A 24,597-nucleotide genomic window follows, 5' to 3' on the forward strand; every position below is an offset into this window, starting at 1 on the left:
TACTGAAAAAGGTGTGCACCTGACCAGAAGCTAAAATACAGGCTGTCAAATTATGCAGATGAAAAGTTGTCCAGAAATAAAGGCATTGAATCCACAAAAATCAGTTCAAAGACACTTTCAGGAAGAATTGGGGAGACAACTGGCTCATGGTATTATTGCTGCACTGTTAATCCAGAGACACAGGTAATGTTCTGAGGACCTGGGCTCAATCATGCCAAAGCAAATGACAAAATTTGAATTCAATGAAAATCTGGAATTAAGAGTCTAATGCTGACTACAAATCACTGCAGATTGCCAAAAAACCTATCTGGTTTACTAATGTCCTTTAGGAAAAGCAACTACCATCCTTACCTGTTACCAGCAACATAGTTGACTCTTAACTGCCCTCTAGGCACATTAGGGGTTGGGCAAATGCCCATTCAATAATGCCCTCACCCTATGAATAAAAAGTGATTAGTGATGGCTGAAAACTAGTTACAAGGACTCTTCCAAAAAGGAAGAATAGACAAAACCCTGGTAATATAGTATTTGTAATGTCATCCTGTAATAATCTCTCCGTACTAATCAGTTTCTTCCTATGGTGTTTAACTGTTTTTACCATCTAAAAATGTATGGAGTAGGTCCAGAAAAATAAACTATCAGACCTTTATCAAGAACACATGACTACGGCTTACTTAGCACAAGTGATTGATATTTGCATTTAATGTATAAAAAGCATTTCAAGGTGCAAGAATAAGCTCAGAACTCAGCATTCAAATTTCATTTATTCCAGGTTTGGAAATCTTGTCAGGCAAGATCTTTCCAATCACAAAACACACTTACATTTAGGTCAAGCTGTAGGTGTTCTGTTGCTCACACAAGTCTTTAAAATGCAATACACATAAGATTGACTGATCTTCATTGGAAGAAATAAAAACTGCACACAATGTTGAGAAATGGTGCTAGTAATTTAATTAAATTTAGAGATCTCTCATGGCAAACTGAGATTTAAAAACTGCTAGCAAACAGACAGACATACAGCAGTGACCAGTGCCACTTGTCTTGGCATGTTTGCAACAGGTTGGAGTTCTCCTGTTCTGTACATTGATGCAAACATTCATCTATTTCCTGTTCTTCACAAAGTCCTCTCCTTTCTTTATAGAGCCCTTCAGTTCACTCATAGCTTCAGCTACAAGCTTCTCTTCAAAAGCAGATAGCTTCCCTAGTCCAAGATTCTTTTCAATCCCATTTTTCTGGAATAAAAATTAAACACAGTTAGAAAACATTTTAAAATAGATGTCTAGGAAGGATATGATGTATTCTAGCTGACAAGATTACTAGTGACAGACTTTACAAATGAGTCATACAATGTTGCACTGAGGTGTAAAACAAAAAAATCAGGAAAATCTCAGATCTATTTCCAGCTCTGTGCCAAGTTAGTTGATCATAGCTAAAATAAGTGAATGCTCTACAGTTGGCTGAGGTGGGCCCCTGGTGGTGAGATAGAAAATAATAAGTCTCATGATTACTAACCTGATGCCTTCTGGAAAAGGTGTACACAAAAGGCATCGATGGCAGTAGTGAACTCAGGTGGGGTGCTTCCAAAGTCAAGTAGTTCACCATACACTACCAAGTCTCTCAGTCTGGATCATGTCAAAAGCACATAGGGTGTAGGTGGGTATGCACTATGCTCACCACCTTAAAACACTCAAAGGCAGCCTTCAGGGGTCTTCATGCAGAACATCCCCATTAACTCAGGACTGAAGACAACAGTGACCAGTAATCAATTTTGACAGTGGAATGTCTTCTTCACTCCTTTGGACCACTGAGGTCATACAAAGAAAAGAGGCAGCAAGCAGACTTCTGCCATTTTGATTCTAAATGCAATAATTCTGGAAAAAGACAGCTGATTTAAGAGACCAAGTTTTGCAGAGTGGAAGGTGGCTACTTATTATTTAAAAGCTGAAAAGTCTGACCAATCTAAACAATACTCAAACTCACCCCGAGCAGCAGAGGTGTAGAGAAATACGGCGATTCAGTTTCTTCAGATCTGACAAATGCACATTCCACCACTCCTTCTTTACCATTCATAGCATCCAAAAGAGAAAAGACAAATCTGGCGCCGGCGTAAGCCATGGACAGGGTGGCAGAACCTAAATGTTACACAGGAGATACAAAAACTGACCTTCAAATCTGCAGTATAAGCCACCATTTTATCATGCACTGAAGGAGCAGGATGGTGACTCAGTGGTTAGCACTGCTGCCTCACAGCACCCCCAGGGACCCGAGTTCAATTCCTGCCTCGGGCAACTGTGTGCGGAGTTTGCACATTCTCCCAGTGTCTGTATGGGTTTCCTCTGGGTGCTCTGGTTTCCTCCCATTCTAAGGATGGGCAGGTTAGATGAATTGGCCATGCTAGGTTGCCCATAGAGTTAGTGCATTAGTTAGGGGTAAATGTAGCAGAATGGGTCTAGGTGGGTTACTCTTCAGGAGGGTCAGTGTTAGGCCAAATGGCCTAATTCCACACTGTAGGGAAACAAATCTAAACCAAAACAAAATACAAATCAGCCCTCAGGTATGGAGTATAAAAGTCAATGAAAAATTACTGTACAAAAGCACTTGATAAAACTAAAGAAAACTAAAATTCTGAAGAAAATCTGTCTTACACCTGACGTAATTCATTAGTTCAAGAGTATGGCCCTTACTTAGGGACTCACTTTGCCATTGCATGAAAGGTCACTACTTCAAATTACAGGTGAGGCCTTTAAAAAAAAAAACAGGTTGAATAGTGGAATTAAGCCCAGAACCAGATCAGCCATTATCTTACTGAATAAGTCAGCAGACGTCATGGGCCAAATGGTTTATTCCTGCTCCTTTTTAAGTTTATTATACAAGGTCATGAGGGACAATATGTTGGCCACATTGTGCAAGACTTCACTTCCCAAGTAATACTCAGAAGACAGCAGCTGCGGAAGCTCAAGAGGTTGCAGTGTTATTGACTGAGCTGAACTTTTCACACCTGTTGGAGCAGAGGGCAAAGAGCTGCAGCTGGTAGAGAATCTAAATTAAATCTTTTATCTTTGTTCTCCAGAGTTATACCAAAAATGGTTTAATCCTGCTTGAACGCAACATGTATTTATATTAACCAGTGTTTCCAAACAATGAAGTCTAAATTATTGAATCAATGTCTATATAGCACAAATACCAAATTAAATTTTCAGCAGGTATGTGCCATGCACAAATCCATTTGTGGATGCAATGCTGTTGCAATGAATAGAATGGCAAATAGAAGACAGTTTATACTAGAACAGTTAATTTGAGAAACCATGAATCAACTCCTGCAACAGGGGGAAATGACTAACAGGACTGACACTGGTCCATGTCTGGACAAGTGGCTTGAAATCTTGCACAAACCTGCTCCAGCCTTGGCTTTAACCACCTCCGTACCAGCCTCCTGGATTCTGCCTGTTAGGGCCTCCAGTTGGTCCTGGGGAAATTCCACTTTAGGATTGCACTAGAATCAAAACAAAATGGAGTCAAACACTGTACTCAACTGCTCAATGCCTATTCACAGAATACCAATTCTTTCATAAAATTGAAGAGCTTGTTGATCATGTAGAAACTAATTCAGATTCATGAAATATGCTTTTAAACACAGTGAAGCCTGTGTGTTTGCGCCGAGGTCAAAGACAGATTTTAGTCCACCTCCAGCTTATCCAGCGACCACTGCTGATTCGACACGAGCACTAGCTTCGGATACCAATTTTAAGATTAGTATATACCGGCTTCAGAGCCAAGTCATTATGCAAAACATTTTTTTCTGACAGAGTAACTGGGCTACATATTTTGAAGTGACAGACTAAAATCCTGACAGTTATTTGTAATAATGGGAAGAATAGAGAGTTGATGCAGAACAACTTCCCTCCAGCTATGAAGGTCAAGAAGATTGATTCAAATTGAATGTGGAATGACAGACCTTGAAACAATTCAGTGGTTATAGAGTGATAGAGATGTACAGCATGGAAACAGGCCCTTCAGTCCAACCCATCCATGCCGACCAGATATCCCAACCCAATCTAGTCCCACCTGCCAGCACCTGGCCCATATCCCTCCAAACCCTTCCTATTCATATACCCATCCAAATGCCTTTTAAATGTTGAATTGTACCATCCACCACATCCTCTGGCAGCTCATTCCATACACGTACCACCCTCTGCGTGAAAAAGTTGCCCCATAAGTCTTTTATATCTTTCCCCTCTCACCGTAAACCTATGCCCCCTAGTTCTGGACTCCCCGACCCCAGGGAAAATACTTTGTCTATTTATCCTATCCATGCCCCTCAATTTTGTAAACCTCTAGAAGGTCACCCCTCAGCCTCCGACACTCCGAGCCTGTTCAGCCTCTCCCTATAGCTCAAATCCTCCAACCTAGCAACATCTTTGTAAATCTTCTTTGCTGAACCCTTTCAAGTTTCACAACATCTTTCCGATAGGAAGACCAGAATTGTATGCAATATTTCAACAGTGGCCGAACCAATGTCCTGTACAGCCACAACATGACCTCCCAACTCCTGTACTCAATACTCTGACCAAGAAAGGACAGCATACCAAACGCCGCCTTCACTATCCTATCTACCTGCCAGCCCACTTTTAAGGAGCTAAGAACCTGCACTCCAAGGTCTCTTTGTTCAGCAACACGCCCTAGGACCTTATCATTAAGTGTATAAATCCTACTCAGATTTGCTTTCCCAAAATGCAGCACCTCTCATTTATCTGAATTAAACTCCATCTGCCACTTCTCAGCCCATTGGCCCATCTGATCAAGATCCTGCTGTAATCTGAGGTAACCTTCTTCGCTGTCCACTACACCTCCAATTTTGGCGTCATCAGCAAACTTACTAACTGTACCTCTTATGCTCACATACAAGTTATTTATGTAAATCACAAAAGGTAGAGGACCCAGCACCGATCCCTGTGGCACTATATTGGTCACAGGCCTCCAGTCTGAAAAACAACCCTCTACCACCACCCTCTTCTACCTTTGAGCCAGTTCTGTATAAAAATGGAGTGAATGATATGCAGAAAGTGGGAGTGTAGTGTATTCTGTCCTTATTAAAAGCAAGGCAAAGCATGCTCAATATATTTAACACCTCCATACTTTTTATTTTAGCTTTCCTATTCTACACTTCAAGGACAAAGGAAAGTGAGGACTGCAGATGCTGGAGATCAGAGCTGAAAATGTGTTGCTGGAAAAGCCCAGGTCAGGCAGCATCCAAGGAGCAGGAGAATCGATGTTTCAGGCATGAGCCCTTCCTGAAGAAGGGCTGCCTGACCTGTTGCACTTTTCCAGCTACACTTCAAGGACCACAAATTCAGTACTTCAGCATTCTCAATAAAATTTAAAAGTGGCTGTTGAAAATTATTTTACTGCTAGTTCAATCCAATCCTCAAGAAACTATAACTATTCATAGCATCTAACAGTGGTATATTTCAGACTTATTTGCTGTATTGAAAAGATTTTGATACCAGACAGTTGGCAGTCATCTCGGTTTGACAAACTTCTAGCATCCTTACCTGAGAGATCAGGGGAATGATGGTCTTACCAGCATGGCCTCCAACCACTGGGACAGACACACGAGCTGGGTCAAGGCCCTGAAAACATAGGAAGCTCAATTAATGTGGGAAAAGCATGAAGTAATAGAGTTAAACAAACAGGTTACTACAGCAAAAGAATCATTTAGCATCCAGAGTTTCAAATCAAAATTCAGAAACAGTTAGTTATTTGGCAATTACAATGACTTGCATTTGGAAGTTTAAATTTTAAAAAAAAAAGTGTGACAGGCATATTGCTCTAGAATGATCATGACACCTAGCTTTCAGTAATGCACCTTAAGGCAGGTGACCACCCTGGCTAACCCTACTTAATGCTGTTTCTTGTCAAAATGCTCTGGACCTTGGTTTCAACATCTTTTCTCAAAGGAGAAAAGGTACAAGGCATGAAATACACAAACATGGCATTGTCCCAAGTCAAAAGACTATAATTAAGTCAAGTAACCTGATTTTAGGAGACCTTTAAAACAAAACGTTGTCCCATACATGTGGAGCAAACTACAGAATCATAAGGCATAATGGTAATGTCCCTACCTCTGAGCCAGCAGACCCAGGTTTGAGCTTCACCTGTGCCAGAGGTTTGTCATAACATCGGACAAGATTCAAAAAAGGAAATCAAGTAAGTGTCCTTTTTGCCACCCCCCCCAACCTATTGCATCCCAAAACAGTCTACCCTATTCAATGTCAGCAAAATGTTGCAGCTGCTCATCAACTTCAGGAAGCAGAGTGGAGAACACAGGCATCTGTATCAATGGTGCTGAGGTAGAGGTGGTAAAGAGCTTAAAGTTTCTAGAAGCAAATCTCACCAACAATCCATCCTGGTAATGTTACAGTCAAGAAAGCGCACCATTGCCTCTACTCCCTCAGGAGGCTAAGGAAATTTGGCACGTCCACAATGACTCAATTTTTATAGATGCACCACTGAAAGCATTCTATCCGGATGCATCACAGCTTGGTATGGCAACTGCTTTTCCCAAAACCACAAGAAATTAGAGAATTGGGAATGCAGTCCAGTCAATCACGAAAACCAGTCTTCGACTGACTCAGTCTACACTTCCTGCTGCCTCCGATAAACCAGTCGACATAATTAAAAGCTCTCCCACCCCCATTATACTCTCTTCCACCTCCTTCCATCGGGCAGAAGACACCCAAGTTTGAAAGCAGGTACCAACAGATTGTAAGACAACTTATTCCTCGCTGTTATCAGACTTACAAACGAACCGCTCATATTACAGTCGATTTTTCTCTGCACCTGCTCTGTAAGAGTAACACTATACTCTGCATTCTATTACCATGATGTACTTGAGATACAATGTATCTGGTTGGCACACGAAACACTACTCTTCCCATGCTTACCTTCAGTTCACCAATAAATGTGTTGGCTCTGACCACATCCAGTGTTGTCACGCCAAAGATTTTGTTTGGGTTGTAGACTCCAAGTTTCTTGAAAACTTCTGATGTGATTGGTATGGTGGAGTTCACCTTGTAAAATGAAACAGGGTCTGTCTTAACACTAGGAAGGTCAAAAATAAATTACAGCATTTCCAAAGTCAGAATATAAGTGGCATTCATTACAAGTCCCCACAACATTGTTTCTATATAATATTATTATCTGTACAGAGCTTTAAGTAAATACACTTAATTATCAGACAGAAAGTGCCTCCTCCCAGTGAGGATATTAAAAAAAAAACTGGGATTTTTCTCAGTTGACTAGAGCAAGAGAACTGTGCCGTAACTTAAAATTATTGCCAGTGAACATACTCTATACAGAGAAAGCAGGACTCAATATTTACAGTGGATGGGGGCAGGGACATTCAGCCAACTTAGATCATGTACTCAGAGTGGAGGGAGGGGTAGAAAAAAAGTGCGCGAGACAGCATGCGACAGACCTATTCCCTCCTATTTGGAGTTCAATATTTTTCCCACCTCTACCTTGACGAGAAAACTTCTGAAGAATTACTTACCCAGCAGTAACCAATGACCCAATCACCAGAAACATTAAGTCCTTGTTTTAGTCTCCCTACAAACCTCAAAAAATTATTACTCCCATTTAGAAGTGCACACTCTATAAGTGGTAATGCTTCAGCTCAGTTACTTACTTTCAAAGCCAATAATTCCCAATTTTTAGCCTTCTCTCAAAGGTAAAGCATTGACTGAATCAATGTTTTCCTTCAGTCTTGATTAATAAAGCTAAACATTATACTCAAGTCAAACCTGATTAGGCCACTGGAGAATTTACCAGCACCGAGTCTCACTGCTGTCTGGAAGAAGTGTTTTTCGGAATATACTCTAATTGGAAACTATCACTCTCAAAAGATACAAAAATTTAGATCAGTGGCGAGAGTGTGAATGCGAGACCTGATTTTAGGAGACTTTAAAACCCCAGAACATTAACTTATCACTGAAACCAAGAACAATTCAATTTTGTGCAATTCATTTCTGGGAAGAGTCAACCACAACAGTCAAATTATAATGTCAAATACAGATCTAGCAATGGCACAGTGAAAACTTACAGGGTTGGAGATGATACAGATCATGGCCTCTGGACAAGTCTGAGCACAAACTTCTGTTAAAACTGCAACTATTGTAGCATTAGTATTGAACAGATCATCTCGAGTCATGCCTGCAATTAAAGCAATTTGGATATTTGTCACCTAAAAGTTTATGCAAGGTTAGGAATAATTAACAATCCTACCACCAATTCTCTACACAATCTATAATTTGCTCAATGATAACCTTCTTTGATTGGATTCTGGGTAATCCAAGATGGAGGACAGGAAAGATTTCTGGCTGTAAGAGCTGCTCCTTTTTTTTTTTGAGGTATTTTAGGTGTTGGGGGGGGGGGGGGAGGAAGAGGAGGAGGAGGGGAGAAGAGGGAGCAGTTACCGCCTTTGCTGTTTGAATTCGTGTATTGCTGGTCTTCGGAGTGCATCTGGGATCTGGGGAAATTAACAAAGTGAAATGCACAACTAATCTGGGAGGAACTGTTGGGCGAAGTTCTCAGCACAGAAAATCAGAAGTTAATTGTTGTTTTAAGTCTGTCCAAGAGAAAGGCTTCAGTAGTGAGTATAGTGGATTCTTTCTTGATTAAACTTAAAACATAAAAGTCATAGCTATTAATATAACCTGGGGCAGTATTTGCAGAGGAATAACACGGTTATTTTCTGGGGCTGTAGATTGTGAAGGAGCAAGAATGGTATATTCCGGTCAGGGTGAAAGGGAAGGCTGGATGACTAAAGAAAGAGGGTTTGGTTAAGAAAAAGAAAGAAGCATATGTCAGGTACAGACAGGATAGATCGAGTGAATCCTTGAAGAGTATAAAGAAAGTAGGAGTATACTTAAGAGGGAAATCAGGAGGGCAAAACGGGGACATGAGGATAGCTTTGGCAAATAGAATTAAAGGAGAATCCAAAGTTTGTTTACAAATATATTAAGGACAAAAGGGTAACTAGGGAGAGAATAGGGCCCCTCAAAACTCAGCAAGGCGGCCTTTGTGTGGAGCCACAGAAAATGAGGGAGATACTAAATGAATATTTTGCATCAGTATTTACTGTGGAAAAGCATGTGGAAGATATAGACTGTAGGGAAATAGATGGTGACATCTTGCAAAATGTCAGATTACAGGAGGAGGAAGTGCTGGATGTCTTGAAACGGTTAAAAGTGGATAAATACCAGGACCTGATCAGGTGTACCCGAGAACTCTGGGAAGCTAGAGAAGTGATTGCTCGGCCTCTTGCTGAGATATTTGTATCAATAGTTACAGGTGAGGTGCCGGAAGACTGGAGGTTGGCAAACGTGGTACCACTGTTTAAGAAGGGCGTTAAAGACAAGCCAGGAAACTACAGACCAGTGAACCTGACCTCAGTGTTGGGCAAGTTGTTGGAGGAAATCCTGAGGGACAGGATGTACATGTATTTGGAAAGGCAAGGACTGATTTGGGATAGTCAACATGGCTTTGTGCATGGGAAATAGTGTCTCTCAACCTTGATTGAGTGTTTTGAAGTAACAAAAGATTGATGAGGGTAGAGCAGTAGACGTGATCTATATGGACTTCAGTAAAGCGTTCAACAAGGTTCTCCATGGGAGACTGATTAGCAAGGTTAGATCTCATGGAATACAGGGAGAACTAGCCATTTGGATACAGAACTGGCTGAAAAGATAGAAGACAGAGGGTGGTGGTGGTGGAGGGTTGTTTTTCAGACTGGAGGCCTGTGACCAGTGGAGTGCCACAAGGATCAGTGCTGGGTCCTCTACTTTTTGTCATTTACATAAATGATTTGGATGCGAGCATAAGAGGTACAGTTAGTAAGTTTGCAGATGACACCAAAATTGGAGGTGTAGTGGTCAGCGAAGAGGATTACCTCAGATTACAACAGGATCTGGACCAGATGGGCCAATGGGCTGAGAAGTGGCAGATAAGAGTTTAATTCAGATAAATGCTAGGTGCTGCATTTTGGGAAAGCAAATCTGAGTAGACTTATACACAATGGTAAGGTCCTAGGGAGTGTTGCTGAACAAAGACCTTGGAGTGCAGGTTCATAGCTCCTTGAAAGTGGACTCGCAGGTAGATAGTGAAGGTGGTGTTTGGTATGCTTTCCTTTATTGGTCAGAGTATGGAGTACAGGAGTTGGGAGGTCATGTTGCGGTTGTACAGGACATTGGTTCGGCCACTGTTGGAATATTGTGTGCAATTCTGGTCTCCTTCCTATCGGAAAGATGTTGTGAAACTTGAAAGGGTTCAGAAAAGATTTACAATGTTGCCAGGGTTGGAGGATCTGAGCTACAGGGAGAGGCTGACCAGGCTGTTTTCCCTAGAGCGTCAGAGGCTGAGGGGTGACCTTATAGAGGTTTACAAAATTATGAAGGGCATGGATAGGATAAATAGACAAAGCCTTGTCCCTGGGGTCAGGGAGTCCAGAACTAGAGGGCATAGGTTTAGGGTGAGGGGAAAAAAAATATATATATAAAAAAGAGACCTAAAGGGCAACTTTTTCATGCAGACGGTACGTGTATGGAATGAGCTGCCACAGGATGTGGAGGAGGCTGGTACAATTGCAACATTTAAGAGGCATTTGGATGGGTATATGAATAGGAAGGGTTTGGAGGGATATGAGCCGGGTGCTGGCAGGTGGGACTAGATTGGGTTGGGATATCTGGTCGGCCTGGACAGGTTGGACCGAAGGGTCTGTTTCCATGCTGTACATCTATGACTATGACTTTATGAATTTATTTAACCCTCACAAAGCTGGAGAGCTATCTCCCCAAACTTCAGCTATGCAAAGTGCACACGTACAACTCAATTAGTGAGAAACTGTAAAATCTATTTAACAGCCAAAAGACTGTACTGACAAATGTTAACAATTGTGTTTAAACCAAGTAGTACTCATTTTGTAAAAACAATGCACTTTGAAATAACTAAATAAACCTTTAAATGTGATAAAAGGTTCTCTGGGTTTGAAGCGATATTTTGCTAATTATATATAAGCTCTAGCAGAAAAAAAAGTTTTTTTTTAAAATAAAGCAATCTTTTCGCTTTGTCAAAGTACAGCATCTCTCCCCACCTTAACTTGGATTTCAGTACAATGCTAAGCCTGACTAGGTTTCATTGAAACATATTCAATGTAACTTCATTAAGAATAAACAACACAAACCTAGCTAATAGCACACAGAACAAAATTTCAAATGAGAAACAATTAACAGGTGCTGCTGGGTTGACTTCCTATTAGAATTACTAAAAATAAGTGCGACGGAAGTTGACAATATTATTGTTTGGGAGCTTATCTCTGAAGTTTGTTTCGGACCCTTAACAAAACACACTAGTAGCAAGTCAAAACAGCATTTCTAAAATACCATGTGGCTAAAGCTAAAAGATTACAGAAGCTGGGCTAGTGAAATAATTGCTGAAGAGTTTACTAAACTGAATTTTCATTATCTAGAGCAGCACAGGAGCAGGCTGAAGTTCAGAAGATCCATATCAATGGAAGGGCAGGTTAATTTCTGACAGACTATGTCAGAGATGGAAAAAAAACCTTAAGCTGTTTTAGCAATTCTTCATACAAGCTACTTGTGCGTCTACGTGGGTGCCGTGATCGTACAGTGGTCCGTACTCCATTGTTGCCGCAGCAACCTTGGCTCAAATCTGCGTCACCACAGAAGGCGCTTGCCATGTTTCACCTTGGGATTTGAGGATCCTCATTTCCCTGAAAACTGGTTAAACGGTAGGGTTTGGGGCCTGGCTTTGTTGCTCCTCTCCCTTGTAAAATTGCTGTTTCTCTGTTAGTTGTTTTATAAACTGTGAATTGTTTAATAAGAAAATATAAAACTACTTGTGTTCAGCTGAAGACACATTAGAAGCCTCTTAGGAGTATGTTCAATGACTGACCACCATGGGAAACGAATTTAAAAAAAAAAAACTTATGGTTAACCAAGTTAGGTTTAACCCAGAAATCTGACTTGAACAATGCCATTGCCAGCTAGGATCATAAAATATATTTTCACTGATTCACTGTCAGTAGATTGACAATTTATACACTTGGCTTAATCTTCAAGAAATTCAATTACTAAATACTTTGATATGGTGGGTTCCATGGTAAATTAGGTGATTTGACATTTAAATTTTAGAAGCTACATTTCTAATTGCTTAGTTTGTTTAAGGTAATTCAACTTTGTCATATTAAGATTTTCTTACTACATGCTGGAGAAGCAAACATTCTTCAGCTGACTTCGGTTCCACACTGGAGAAATTATACATTAGGTGACTTAAAAACTTCACTTCACAGAAGGTGGATAAATCACTACCTTCTATGGGAAACCTTAGTTATATTGTTCAACAAGGACACTGTACTCTAGAATACAAGGGCATCAGGAGTGATACTTCAGTGAAGTGTTAGTTATAAGAAAGTATTTCACAAGAGCCTGAAACACAATTGATATGCACTAATACTTCTATAGATTGTAAATCTACATCAATAATACCTTAATATTCCATACGGGGTAAATTTAAATCATAAATTGTAGTAGATGGCCTTCGTCTTTGTGGGATAGCCATTTACAATCTTTTCTGAAATCACTACACCTGAAATTCCCAGGGCTTGTGGATTCCCCTAAGGGTTGAAACTCTTCATTGTTGGAGGGAGAATAGTGATTTGTTTGTAGACTCCAAGATAAGCATCACAAAACACAAGCTTACAGATATCTTTAATCTGAAACAAACCTCCAATTGAAAGGCTGTAGTCTTAGTTACCTCTAAATGATAGTGTCATACTGTATTTTATGCCAGGCTGTCAGGTGTACACTGCATTAGCAATTCTGAGATAACACAGATATAATGTGCATCAGGACTCCTCAAAAAGGAGACAAATATTTGCGGACAATTTATCTTCAGTCTGATCTGACTGACCAGAGCCTGAGGTCTGGTAGCTGCCAGTTTTTGGTAGTTATCTTATCACCTGTGTCAACCAGTTTTCTTCAACAGACTACATGTTAAGCTCAATCATGCATTTTGCCAGATTAATTTTGCTTTCATACACTGCACAACCTAAACTACGTAGTCAATTGGTGTTGGTTATCATCCAGTTAGTGTGGTGAGAACCCCATTCAAGCTTTCATTGCTTTAGTGGAAGGAATAACAATATCACCTTAGTAAATACATTGCAATAATCATCAGTTTAAAGAGCTGTAAAACTCAACTGAGCAAGACTGGCAGCTCAGTGAGCAAAGTATCATCCCTCAACATTTAAGTACCTACCTGGTTTCCGAGGTACTCCAGCAGGAATGACCACCAGCTCACTTCCTTTCAAGGCATCAGGCAGCTGTTCGGCACCCAAGTAACCTACGGATAAGCATCACTTCAGTGAGCCCTTCATCGTGCAGAGCTAAACATACTTACATCAGAGAGACTGCCAAGATTTTGTAATCCAACCTATAGAGCAGGTCTTGAATTCATTTGCACCAAGCTCATTTTCCTCAAGTTATTCAACTTTTGTAAACTGTTTTATTAAGGCCACTTAAACTAAGATTTGCTGTATAGAAATACACCTAAGGTTAATGTTCAAAGCTATTAAAATATTCAATTAATTTACACATACGTGACAGGAGTTACATTATGTTAATACATACTCACCAGTAACCTTTGCTCTAGTCTCAATGTGACTGAGATCAGCTGCAACACCAGGCGTATGCGCAATATCATAGAGAGAGAGGTCACTCACAAGAGGGCTGTTCTTCAGCAGCAGAGAAAGTGGCTGTCCAATGCCACCTGAGGCTCCTAATACTGCTACCTTGGCATTGCTCTGAAAAAAAAACATTCATGTGATCTTGAGAACAGCTGGGAAGCAACACAATGTTATGTTAATAGTTGAATAATGAGTTGCCATTGCTTGCTATTTGTGATCAATTAGTTACTAGCACTTTCTAAAACAACTTGGAGTTTGACAGATATTCAGCCAGGCTCACATTACTAAAAACCCCACTGTCAAAGTTTAGGTGATTGTGAGTACTGCTTTTCTCTCCATCAAGCCTGAAAGCCTAGAGCTCATCTCAAAAGAAGAGCAATACTTCAATTTATCTCTAACCATTATTAATTATATATCTTTAAAAACCACCAATACAGGATTAGAACCAGAACAGACAACAGTAAGTTTTCCTAACTTAAAAAGATCATTCACAACTTTACAATCCAATAGTGTCACAAGGACACAGTAAATGCAATTCATATTTTTAATTTCTCATGATTCTGTTCGCTGAGCTGGGAATTTGTATTGCAGACATTTTGTCCCCTGTCTAGGTAACATGCTCAGTGCTTGGGAGCCTCCTGTGAAATACTTCTGTGATCTTTCCTCCGGCATTTGTAGTGGCTTGAATCTGCCGCTTCCGGTTGTCAGTTCCAGCAGTCCGCTGCAGTGGCCGGTATATTGGGTCCAGGTCGATGTGCTTGTTTGAATCAGTGGATGAGTGCTATGCCTCTAGGAATTCCCTGGCTGTTCTGTTTGGCTTGTCCTATAATAGTAGTGTTGTCCCAGTCAAACTCATGTTGCTTGTCATCCGAGTGTGTGGCTACTAAGAATTGCTGGTCGTGTCGTTTCGTGGCTAGTTGGTGTTCATGGATGTGGATCGTTAGCTGTCTTCCTGTTTGTCCTATGTAGTGTTTTGTGCAGTCCTTGCATGGGATTTTGTATACTACGCTGGTTTTGCTCATGCTGGGTATTGGGTCCTTTGTCCTGGTGAGTTGTTGTCTGAGAGCGGCTGTTGGTTTGTGTGCTGTTAGGAGTCCTAGTGGTCATAGTAGTCTGGCTGTCAGTTCAGAAATGGTAAAGTGGCTAGTCCTTTGGGTTGTGGCATGTCCTCTTTCCGTTGTCTTTCCCTTAGGCATCTGTTGATGAAATTGTGCGGGTATCCGTTCTTCTTTCTCTTTTTGCAGTTCTGGTGTGCTGCAGTGCGTTGTGGCCCTTTTGAATAGTGTCTTGATGCAACTTCGTTTGTGTGTGTTGGGGTGGTTGCTTTCATAGTTCCACTCAGACCCATCGTATCGCTGCCAGGGACACCATCACACAAACTGGCTAAAGAACTACAACAGAAACTGAAACACCTGATCAGCAGATCCAGACACTCTATACAGTCAACACAGGAATTCTTGGACATCAGAAATATACACAGACAAGGAAGAAACTATGGTCTCATTCGATGTAACAGCACTGTTCACCTCTATTGACAAAATCCTAGCCAGAGAAACAATAGCCAACCTACTGGACATCCAGAACAGACAACAAGACATTGAACCTATCAACAAAGACGGCATACTTAAACTACTGGACTTGTGCCTCACAACACTTCACATTCAACAACCAAATATATGAACAAATCAACAGCACACCCATGGGCTCACCCATCTCTGGACTCATAGCAGAAGTGGTAATGCAAAGATTAGAACAAACAGTCTTACCGCAAATTCAACCCAAACTCTGGGTCAGATGTGGACGACACCTTGTAATCATTAAAAACACAGAAATAGAGAACACACACCGGATCATCAACGCCACACTCACAGGAATCCGATTCACTAGAGGAAGAAAAGGACAACCAACTCCCATTCCTAGACGTAATGGTACGGAGAACACCGAACGGAGAATTCACCACAAAGGTATACAGGAAAGCCACAGACACAGACCAAGTCCTGAACTACAAAAGCAACCACCCCAACACACAAAAGAAGTTGCATCAAGACACTGTTCAAAAGGGCCACAACACACTGCAGTACACCAGAACGGCAAAGAGGAAGAAGAACACCTATACAATGTATTCGCCAAAAACAGATACCCGCGCAATTTCATCAACAGATGCCTAAGGGAAAGACAATGGAATGAGGACATGCCACAACCCAAAGGACTAGCCACTCTACCATACATCAAGAACATTTCTGAACTGACAGCCAGACTACTACCACCACTAGCACTCATAATAGCACACAAACCAACAGCCACTCTCAGACAACAACTCACCAGGACAAAGGACCCAATACCCAGCATGAGCAAAAACCAACGTAGTATACAAAATCCCATGCAAGGACTGCACAAAACACTACATAGGACAAACAGGAAGACAGCTAACGATCCGTATCCATGAACACCAGCTACCCACAAAACGACACGACCAGCAATCCTTAGTAGCCACACACTCAGTTGACAAGCAACATGAATTTGACTAGGACAACACTACTATTATAGGACAAGCCAAAACAGAACAGCCAGGGAATTCCGAGAGGCATGGCACTCATCCACTGATTCAAACAAGCACATCGACCTGGAACCAATATACCGACCACTGCAACGGACAGCTGGAACTGACAACCGGAAGCGGCAGAGACAAACCACTACAAATGCCGGAGGAAAGATCACAGAAGCACTTCACAGGAGGCTCCCAAGCCCTGAAGATGTCACCTAGACAGGGGACAAAACGTCTGCAACACAAATTCCCAGCTCAGCGAACACAACCACAACAGCATTCAATTTCACTTGAACCAAGACATCAGTGCAATTTTCTCAATTATGTAAAGGTCCCTCTCTATCTGAACAGCAAATACACTTAATATACTTGATCCATATCTGTAACAACACCTCACTGATACTTATACATTAACCATGGGTCACTTTAAACTCAAGGTTGAGACCAGTTACTCCATGTTACTAAGCTCAATACTTAGTTCTTCTAGGATTCCACAGCAAGCAAGCCGAAGAGTAATTCTTAAGGGATGCTTATCTTTCTGCCCTAAATATATAATCCAAACTATATAAACTAAACTCAGACATACTCAAAAGGATAAAAAAACTACCTAATGGTGGTGGACCTCTATAAGAGATTGCAATGTCATTGAAAAGATTATTTTCTACTTTCACATGAACCACCAACACAGTCTCTGAGAAAGCAAGTTATTCAGTACATGGGTCAGCAGGATCGTGGTACAGTTTGTTTCAGTTCGAACTGCTACATGGGACAGAACAGTCAGTAACTGGGGACTGAACCAAAGAATGTAAAGATACAGCACAGAGATTGGCTTAGCATGACTGAACAAAGAAAAATAAACCAGCATTAAAATGATAAAGGCAAAAAAAAACTGAACCAGTCTGAATAGAATGGAAGAATGCAAAATTGCGTAAAACAATCTGAGGTATAACTTAGTATTCCTGCTTGGCAAGGCCACAACCTGATGTCCTTATTTTGACATTTAGTACTTAGGTTTCAGACTCTCATTTCAAACCCTACCATTAATGATTAAGTTCAGATGGCACCAAAACTGAAGGTTAAACAGAAGCAGTTATTGATGGCATTTAAAACAAGCCAGGCTGACACTTCTGAATGATCCTGATTGTAAGAAGAGACAAGTCTCAAAGCCTGACAAGTGAGTTGGGCACCACAGCAAGTACAAACATGAACTATATTTAGTTTGGTCAGTCACTAATAATAAATTTATCTAAACACATGCAGCACATATTTAGATATCAAAGACTCATCAAGAGCACCATCATAAAAGGGTGCTCAACATCCAGGTGAACCACTGTTCTTGTGCCATTATTGACATTTGTTTTTCTTTCCTTACCCTCAATCACACACCTAACCCAGAGTACATTCTGCTCCCCCATCCTGCACAACACCTGACGATACTTTCAGGATTGAGTTCAAAACCATAGATGTGACTTGCTCAGATGTAAACAGATCCACTCTTTATGGGATGCAGGAATCATTGGTTAGGTCAGCATTTATTGCCAATTTCCAACTGCCCGCAAAAGGTGGTGGCAGTGGCCTACTTCCTCAAAACACCATCTTGTCAGGGAGAATTCCAGGATTTTGACCTAGCAACAGTGAAGGAGCAGCAATAATGCTCAAAGTCAGAATGGCGTTTGGCTTGCATAGGAACTTGCAATGATGTTTCCTGAATTTGCTGCCTAGGCCCTTGGACAGTCAATAAGCAGTCTTGGTGGAATCAGAAAGTTACTCAGTAGAGAACTCCCAAGCTATTGAACTGCTTTATGTATTTAGCCCAGTTCAATTTCTGGTAAATGATAACCCTCAGTGTTGTTAATGGAGGCTTGAGCAATGATAATGTCATTCAATGTCATGGGAAGATACTTGGATTATCTCCTGTAGGAGGATGGTCATTGCCCATTACCTGGGTCATTCAAAAGTTATTTGCTACTCACCAACCCAAACCAGACCAAGTCTTGCTGTTTACAAACACTAATGATTTCACTCGAGGAATCATAAATGGTGATCAATCAACAAGCGTCTCTAGACTAGATTATTTACAGTGTGGAAACAGGCCCTTCGACCCACAGAAGCGCAACCCATCCAGACTCATTCCCCTACATTTATCCCTTCACCTAACACTACGGACAATTTAGCATGGCCAATTCACCTAACCTGCACATTTTTGGACTGTGGGAGGAAACCGGAGCACCCGGAGGAAACCCACGCAGACACGGGGAGAATGTGCAAACTCCACACAGACAGTCGCCTGAGGCGGGAATTGAACCCAGGTCTCTGGTGCTGTGAGGCAGCAGTGCTAACCACTAACACCGTGCCGTCTCTAATGTTGATCTTATAACAAAGGGAAAGTCATTGATGAAGCAGCTGAGGAACTAACGGCTCGTGTGGTGCGGTAGCAGCAACCGTACCTCTAGGCCTGGATTCAAGTGCCACCTCCTCCAGATGTATGTTATAACATACCTCACTAAGTCGGTTAAAAATTTATTCTCTGTAGTGTGGTCTTGGCCTGGGCATGACTGTACTCTAACTATCACAAACATCCTCCTCTACTATGGTTTCAACCAGGGGAGTGTTTTTCCCCAGATCCCATCAGTTTTGTTTGGGTTCCACTATGTCACGCTCAGTCAAGTGGTACCTTGATATAAAGGCCAGTCACTTACCTCTCAGATAACTTTCAGCCCAACATTGCAGTGAGGTCAAGATCTGAGTGGTACTGGTAGTTCCCATACCAAGTACCAATGCTAAGTCGTCTGATGGTATTGTTTACTACTTATTTGATGTTATTGGATTTATAGATTTGCAGTAAATCTCTACTTGTATATTCTACTGAATAGCGACACTTAACTAGAAACATTTTATGATATCATTTTTGATGGCTTCATCTAATGCTAGTCAACTGGCTGCTCAATGTGGCTATCTTCACCTGAAATTCCAGCACCTTGCACTTCACCCACTCACTCTTACAGATGGAAGTAGACACTTTGGTCAAACCCACCTATCCCAACCAAGTCTCCAGAATGAAAACTAGTGTCACTGGCCTGTATGTGTTCACACCCATGTCACCAAACAAACCTGCAGGCAATCACTAACTCTCCCTCCCACTGCCCCAAGGCTATGCAAGTCCTGGAACATCTCTACCGCTAAATCAAAAAACACCCGCCACCTGGAGGAAGAACGCCTCAGCCACACCTTCAACCACACAACATCAATTACATCACTTTCCAAATCTCCCCATCCCAGATCCAACGTTCCAACTTAGCACGGCCCTCTTGACCTGTTGGACCTGTCCATCTTCCTTCCCACTTATCCACACCACAACCCTCACCGATCTATCACAATTACCTTCCACCTGCATCCATCTATTGCCTTCCCACCTATCTTCACCCCAGTCCACACCCACCTTTCCCCTCCACATTTCTGATGAAGGGCTTTTGCCTGAAATGTCAATTCTCCTGCTCCTTAGATGCTGCCTGACCTGCTGTGCTTTTCCAGTGTCACACATTTTGACACGAACTCGCCTGCATTTCCAGTCCTCACTTTCTCCATATCCCTCCAAACCTTTCCTATTTATGTACTGTCAAATGTCTTTTAAATGTTGCAACTGTACCTTCATCTACCACTTCATTCCACATACAAACTACTCAAAGAAAACATTGCCCCTCAGGTCCATTTTAAATCTTGTTCCTCTCACCTAAAACAAATGCCATTAGTTTTGAACCCCCACTGCCCAGATCTGAGGGAAAAGACCTCTGCTATTCGCCTTAGCTAAAACCATGACTTTACAAACCTCTACAAAGTCACCCCCCACTCTCCTACGTTCCAATGAAAAGGTCCGACCCAATCTAGCCTCTCCCTACAATCCTCCGTTCCCTGCAATATCCTGGTAATGTTGTTCTGAACCTCCCCTGTTTAATAATATCCTTCCTATAGCAGGGCAACTAGAACACAAGTGTTCCAGAAGAGGCCTCACCAACAAAACTTCAACATGATGTCCCAACTCATATGCAAAAGGTCTGAGCTATGAAGGCAAGCATGATAAACACCTGAACCACTGTCTACCCACGATGCAACTTTCAAAAGAACTACGTGCCTGAATCCCAAGTCTGTTCGACAACACTACCCAGGACTTTATTAACAGGATAAGACCTGCTTTTGTTCGCTTCACAAAAATGCAATAGCTCACATCTAAACTAAGCTGCAACTGCTGCCACTCAGCTCATTGATCCAATTGATCAAGATCTCTGTGTAAGCTTAGATAATCTACTTCAACGTCAACTATACCACCAATTTTGGTGTCATCTGCAAACTTACTAAACATGCATCCTAAATTCTCATCCAAATCATTTATGCAAAATGACAAACAACAGTAGATTTAGCACCAATCCATGTGGAACACTGCTGGTCATGGGTCCCAGTACCAGAAAACAACCAGTCACCGCAACCTTTTGCCTCCTACCACAAAACCAGTTCCCGGAAGCCCATGGGATCTCACTTTACCAGTTCGGAAAAAGAAAAGTGAGGATTGCAGAAGCTGGACATTCAGAGTTGAAAAGTGTGGTGCTGGAAAAGCACATCAGGTCAGGCAGCAGAGGAGCAGAAGAGTCTCTATTTTGTGCAGAAGCCCTTCATAAAGCCCTGAAGAGCTTATGCCCAAAACATAGACTCTCTTGCTCCTCTGATGCTGCCTGACCTGCTGTGCTTTTCTAGTGTCACACTTGACCAGTTGGTCTATGATGTGGAACCTTGTCAAAGACTTTACTGAAGCCTATGTAGACAATATCTATACCTCTGCCCTCAATGTTTTTGGTTAACTGCCTCAAAAACTTTAAAATCATGTTTTGGACACAATTTCCCTTGCACAGAGCCATGCTGACATCCTTAACCGGTTCCTGCCTCTTCAAATGCATAGAAATCCAATCTCAGAATCCCCAACATATACCCACTACTAATATCAGAATCTCTGGTCTATAGTTTGCAGGCTTCTCCTTATATTTTTCCTTAAATAGAGGCATAATATTAGCCACCTTCCAGTCCTCTTTTACCTCACCCATAGCTGGAGAAGATACTGTTACTTGTCTTGCCTTAATTCCTAACAATATCAAGTTTTGCTCCTTCTCTAGTAAGTAAATCAAAATATTGATAAAATTTTCTTAACACTTAAATTCCTCACAATCCAAGCCATTAATACTACGGCAGTGCCAGTTTATCTCTGGAAAGTTAAAACCCACTATTGCAATCCTATTGTTCTTACATATATCTGAGATCTCTCTATATATCTGTTCCAGTTTCTCACTGACTGTTGGTGGGCCTAGAGTACAATCCCCTTAAGGTGATCATCGTCTTCTTATTTCCGAGTTTCACCCATATGCTTCCACTGGATGATCTCTCAGAAATATCTTAAGTACAGCAGAAATGTTCTCCCTAGTCAAAACACCATTTTTCCTCTTCTCTTGCCTCCTTTTTCTCTGTCCCATAGCATCTACACCCCAGAACATTGAGCTGCCAGTCCTGTTGCCCCCTCAACCATGCTTCTGTAATAGATATAATGTCCCAGTTCCACACATGCCTGGAGTTCATTTGCCTTGCGTGTAAGACCCCTTGCATTGAAATAAATTCAGTTTAGCTCTTCAGTTACCTCATTTTAACTTGCTCTACTCTGCCTTTCTAATTAACTTACTGTTTACCTTCAGAACCATCCTCACCTGTCTCTATTTTCAATACTTACCCCTTACTCCTAGTTTAAAGGCTGCCGAACAAAACTTGCCAGGGAACTATAAACTGGTGTTCCTGATGTCAGTGGTGGGGAAGTTACTGGAAGAGACTGAGGGACAGGATTTACATGTATTTGGAAAGGCAAGGACTGATTAGGGATAGTCAACATGGCCTGGAGCATGGGAAATAGTGTCTCACTAACATGGTTGAGTATTTTTAAACAAGTGACAAAGAAGATTGATGAATGCAGAATGGTAGTTTTGTCTATGTGGACTTCAGAAAGGTGTTTCAACAAGGTTCCGCATAGTAGACTGGTTATCAAGGTTACATCACATGGTATCCAGGAAGAGCTAGCTAGTTGGATACAAAATTGCCTTGAAAAGTACAGAGGGGTGGTGGTATCGGGCTGTTGTCCAGACCAGGAGCCAGTGACCAGTAGTGTGCCACAATGATCGGTGTTGCATCCACTGCTTTGTGTCATTCATATAAGTGATTTGGACACAAATACGGGAAGAATGATAAGTTAGTTTGCAAATGGACAGTGAAGGTCATGTGTACAAAACTTGGATCGGATGGGCCAATAAATCAAAGATCAGCAGAGAGAGTTTAATTTAGATAAGTGAGGTGCTGCGTATAAGGCAAATCAAGGCAGGACTTATACATTTAATGGGAGGGCCCTTGGAAGTGCTGCTGAACAAAGAGACCTTGTGTTACAGGCAGGCAGAGTAGTGAAAAAGCATTTGGTACATTTACCTTTATTGGAAAGTGCATGAAATATAGGAGTTGGGAGGTTATGTTGCAGCTGTACAGGACATTGATTAGGCTGCTTTTGGAGTACTGCATTTAATTCTGATCACCCTGTCATAGGAAGGATGCTGTTAAACTTGAAAGGATTCAGAAAAGATTTACAAAGATGTTGCTGGGTTTGATCTATAAGGAGTGGCTGAATAGGCTAGGGCTGCTTTCCCTGGAGCACAGACTGAGGGATTACCTTCTACAGGCTTATTAAATCATGGAGGCATGGATAAGGTGAACAGCCAAGGTCTATTTCCCAGGATAGAGATTAGAGGACATAGGTTACAGGTGAAAGATTTTAAAGGGCCCCCAAGGGCAATTTTTCCATGCAGAGGGTGGTGCATGCATGAAGTGAGTTGCAAGAGGAAGTGACGGAGGCTGGTTAAAATTATCATCTGGATCAGCACATGAACAGGAAGAGTTTAGAAGGCTATGGGCTAAATGCAACTCAATTTATTTAGAATACCTGGTCAGTATGCACGAGTTAGACCGAAGTGTCTGTTTCCGTGCTATACAGACTCTATGGTGAGGCGCGTATGTGCAAAAATAGAAAACTTCTGATGAAGCATCACTGGTCTCGAAACATTAACCCTGTTTCCTCCCCAAATCCTGCCAAGTCTTGCCAGCAATGCATTTTTGTTTTCAGATTTCCAGCATCCATAGTTATAGAGTCAGAGATGTACAGTATGGAAACAGGCCCTTCAGTCCAACCCGTCCATGCCAACCAGATATCCCAACCCAATCTAGTCCCACCTGCCAGCACCTGGTCCATATCCCTCCAAACCCTTCCTATTCATATACCCATCCAGATGCCATTTAATTGTTACAATTGTACCAGTCTCCTCCACTTCCTCTGGCAGCTCATTCCATACCCGTACCACTCTCTGCGTGAAAAAGTTGCCCCTTTATATCTTTCCCCTCTGACCCTAAACCTATGCCCTCTAGCTCTGGACTCTCTGACCCCAGGGAAAAGACTTTGTCTATTTATCCTATCCATGCCCCTCAGTTTTGTAAACCTCTATACGGACACCCCTCAGCCTCCGACACTCCAGGGAAAACAGCCCCAGCCTGTTCAGCCTCTCCCTGTAGCTCAAATGCTCCAACCCTGGCAACATCCTTGTAAATCTTTTCTGAACCTTTTCAAGTTTCAAAGCATTTTTCCGATAGGAAGGTTGTTTGATTTAATAGAACACGCAAGGCAGCCTTGGGCCTGGTTTGCGTAAAACCTTGCGTAGAGCCTCATGGCTCTCAACCTTCCAGCTAGAAACCCTGCACTGATCAAAGCCAGGTGAAGGAAAGCCTGGGTCACAATGCAGAGTGCAGGCCTATTCCAACAAGAAGCCGTCCTTCGGCTTCCCTTCTTTCTCCAGACCCATTCGACCGGCTCCTGAAGAGGTCTCCCAGTAGCCCGCTATCCCCTGGCCTCCCGAGAGATGGCCGAGGCCGGCTGCTCCCCACCTTGTGCAACCACCCAGCTTCGCAGGAAGTCAGGCCCCAGGCTTCCTCGGGGTGACGGCGAGGCTTGTGTGAGGCAGGGGAGCTCCTACCCCAACCCTTTTACCTGCGAGGAGACGGAAAAGGCCCGGCCAAGCACGGAGGCTGCAGGCCTAACAACGCGGCAGAACATTTCAAGCGGCGACCGATCCCTCAACGACGGTGACTCCAACGACCTCCAGCCAGAGGATTTTCCACAGGGCGCACCCGAACTTATTGGGCCCAGGCTATCCGCCAATCACAGCCACCC

The 24,597-nt window shown here is 42.1% G+C and overlaps 1 protein-coding gene across 1 annotated transcript; it reads right to left on the reverse strand.

The window, feature by feature from the left end:
* Positions 1–745: 745 nt before the first annotated feature.
* Positions 746–24,577, reverse strand: mdh2 (malate dehydrogenase 2, NAD (mitochondrial)). The gene is made up of 9 exons (XM_043718799.1): positions 24,415–24,577; positions 13,711–13,879; positions 13,336–13,419; positions 8,102–8,211; positions 6,945–7,070; positions 5,553–5,630; positions 3,394–3,493; positions 1,981–2,132; positions 746–1,232 (listed from the first exon to the last, which is right to left on the reverse strand). The coding sequence occupies exons 1-9, from the start codon at positions 24,478–24,480 to the stop codon at positions 1,101–1,103; spliced, it is 1,017 nt and encodes a 338-aa protein (XP_043574734.1). The 5' UTR covers positions 24,481–24,577; the 3' UTR covers positions 746–1,100.
* Positions 24,578–24,597: the final 20 nt, after the last annotated feature.

The sequence above is a fragment of the Chiloscyllium plagiosum genome, chromosome 28 (assembly GCF_004010195.1).
Source record: "Chiloscyllium plagiosum isolate BGI_BamShark_2017 chromosome 28, ASM401019v2, whole genome shotgun sequence".
NCBI classification, from domain to species: domain Eukaryota; kingdom Metazoa; phylum Chordata; class Chondrichthyes; order Orectolobiformes; family Hemiscylliidae; genus Chiloscyllium; species Chiloscyllium plagiosum.

Bases quoted from the DNA above. Each gene is read 5' to 3' on its own strand.
- mdh2 (XM_043718799.1), bottom strand. From the start codon at position 24,480: ATGTTCTGCCGCGTTGTTAGGCCTGCAGCCTCCGTGCTTGGCCGGGCC. The intron at 5,631-6,944 runs GTAAGCATGGGA...CTATGTTTTCAG, and splicing joins CATTTATTGGTGAACTGAAG to GGCCTTGACCCAGCTCGTGT. The intron at 2,133-3,393 runs GTTTGTGCAAGA...TGTAACATTTAG, and splicing joins TAAAGCCAAGGCTGGAGCAG to GTTCTGCCACCCTGTCCATG.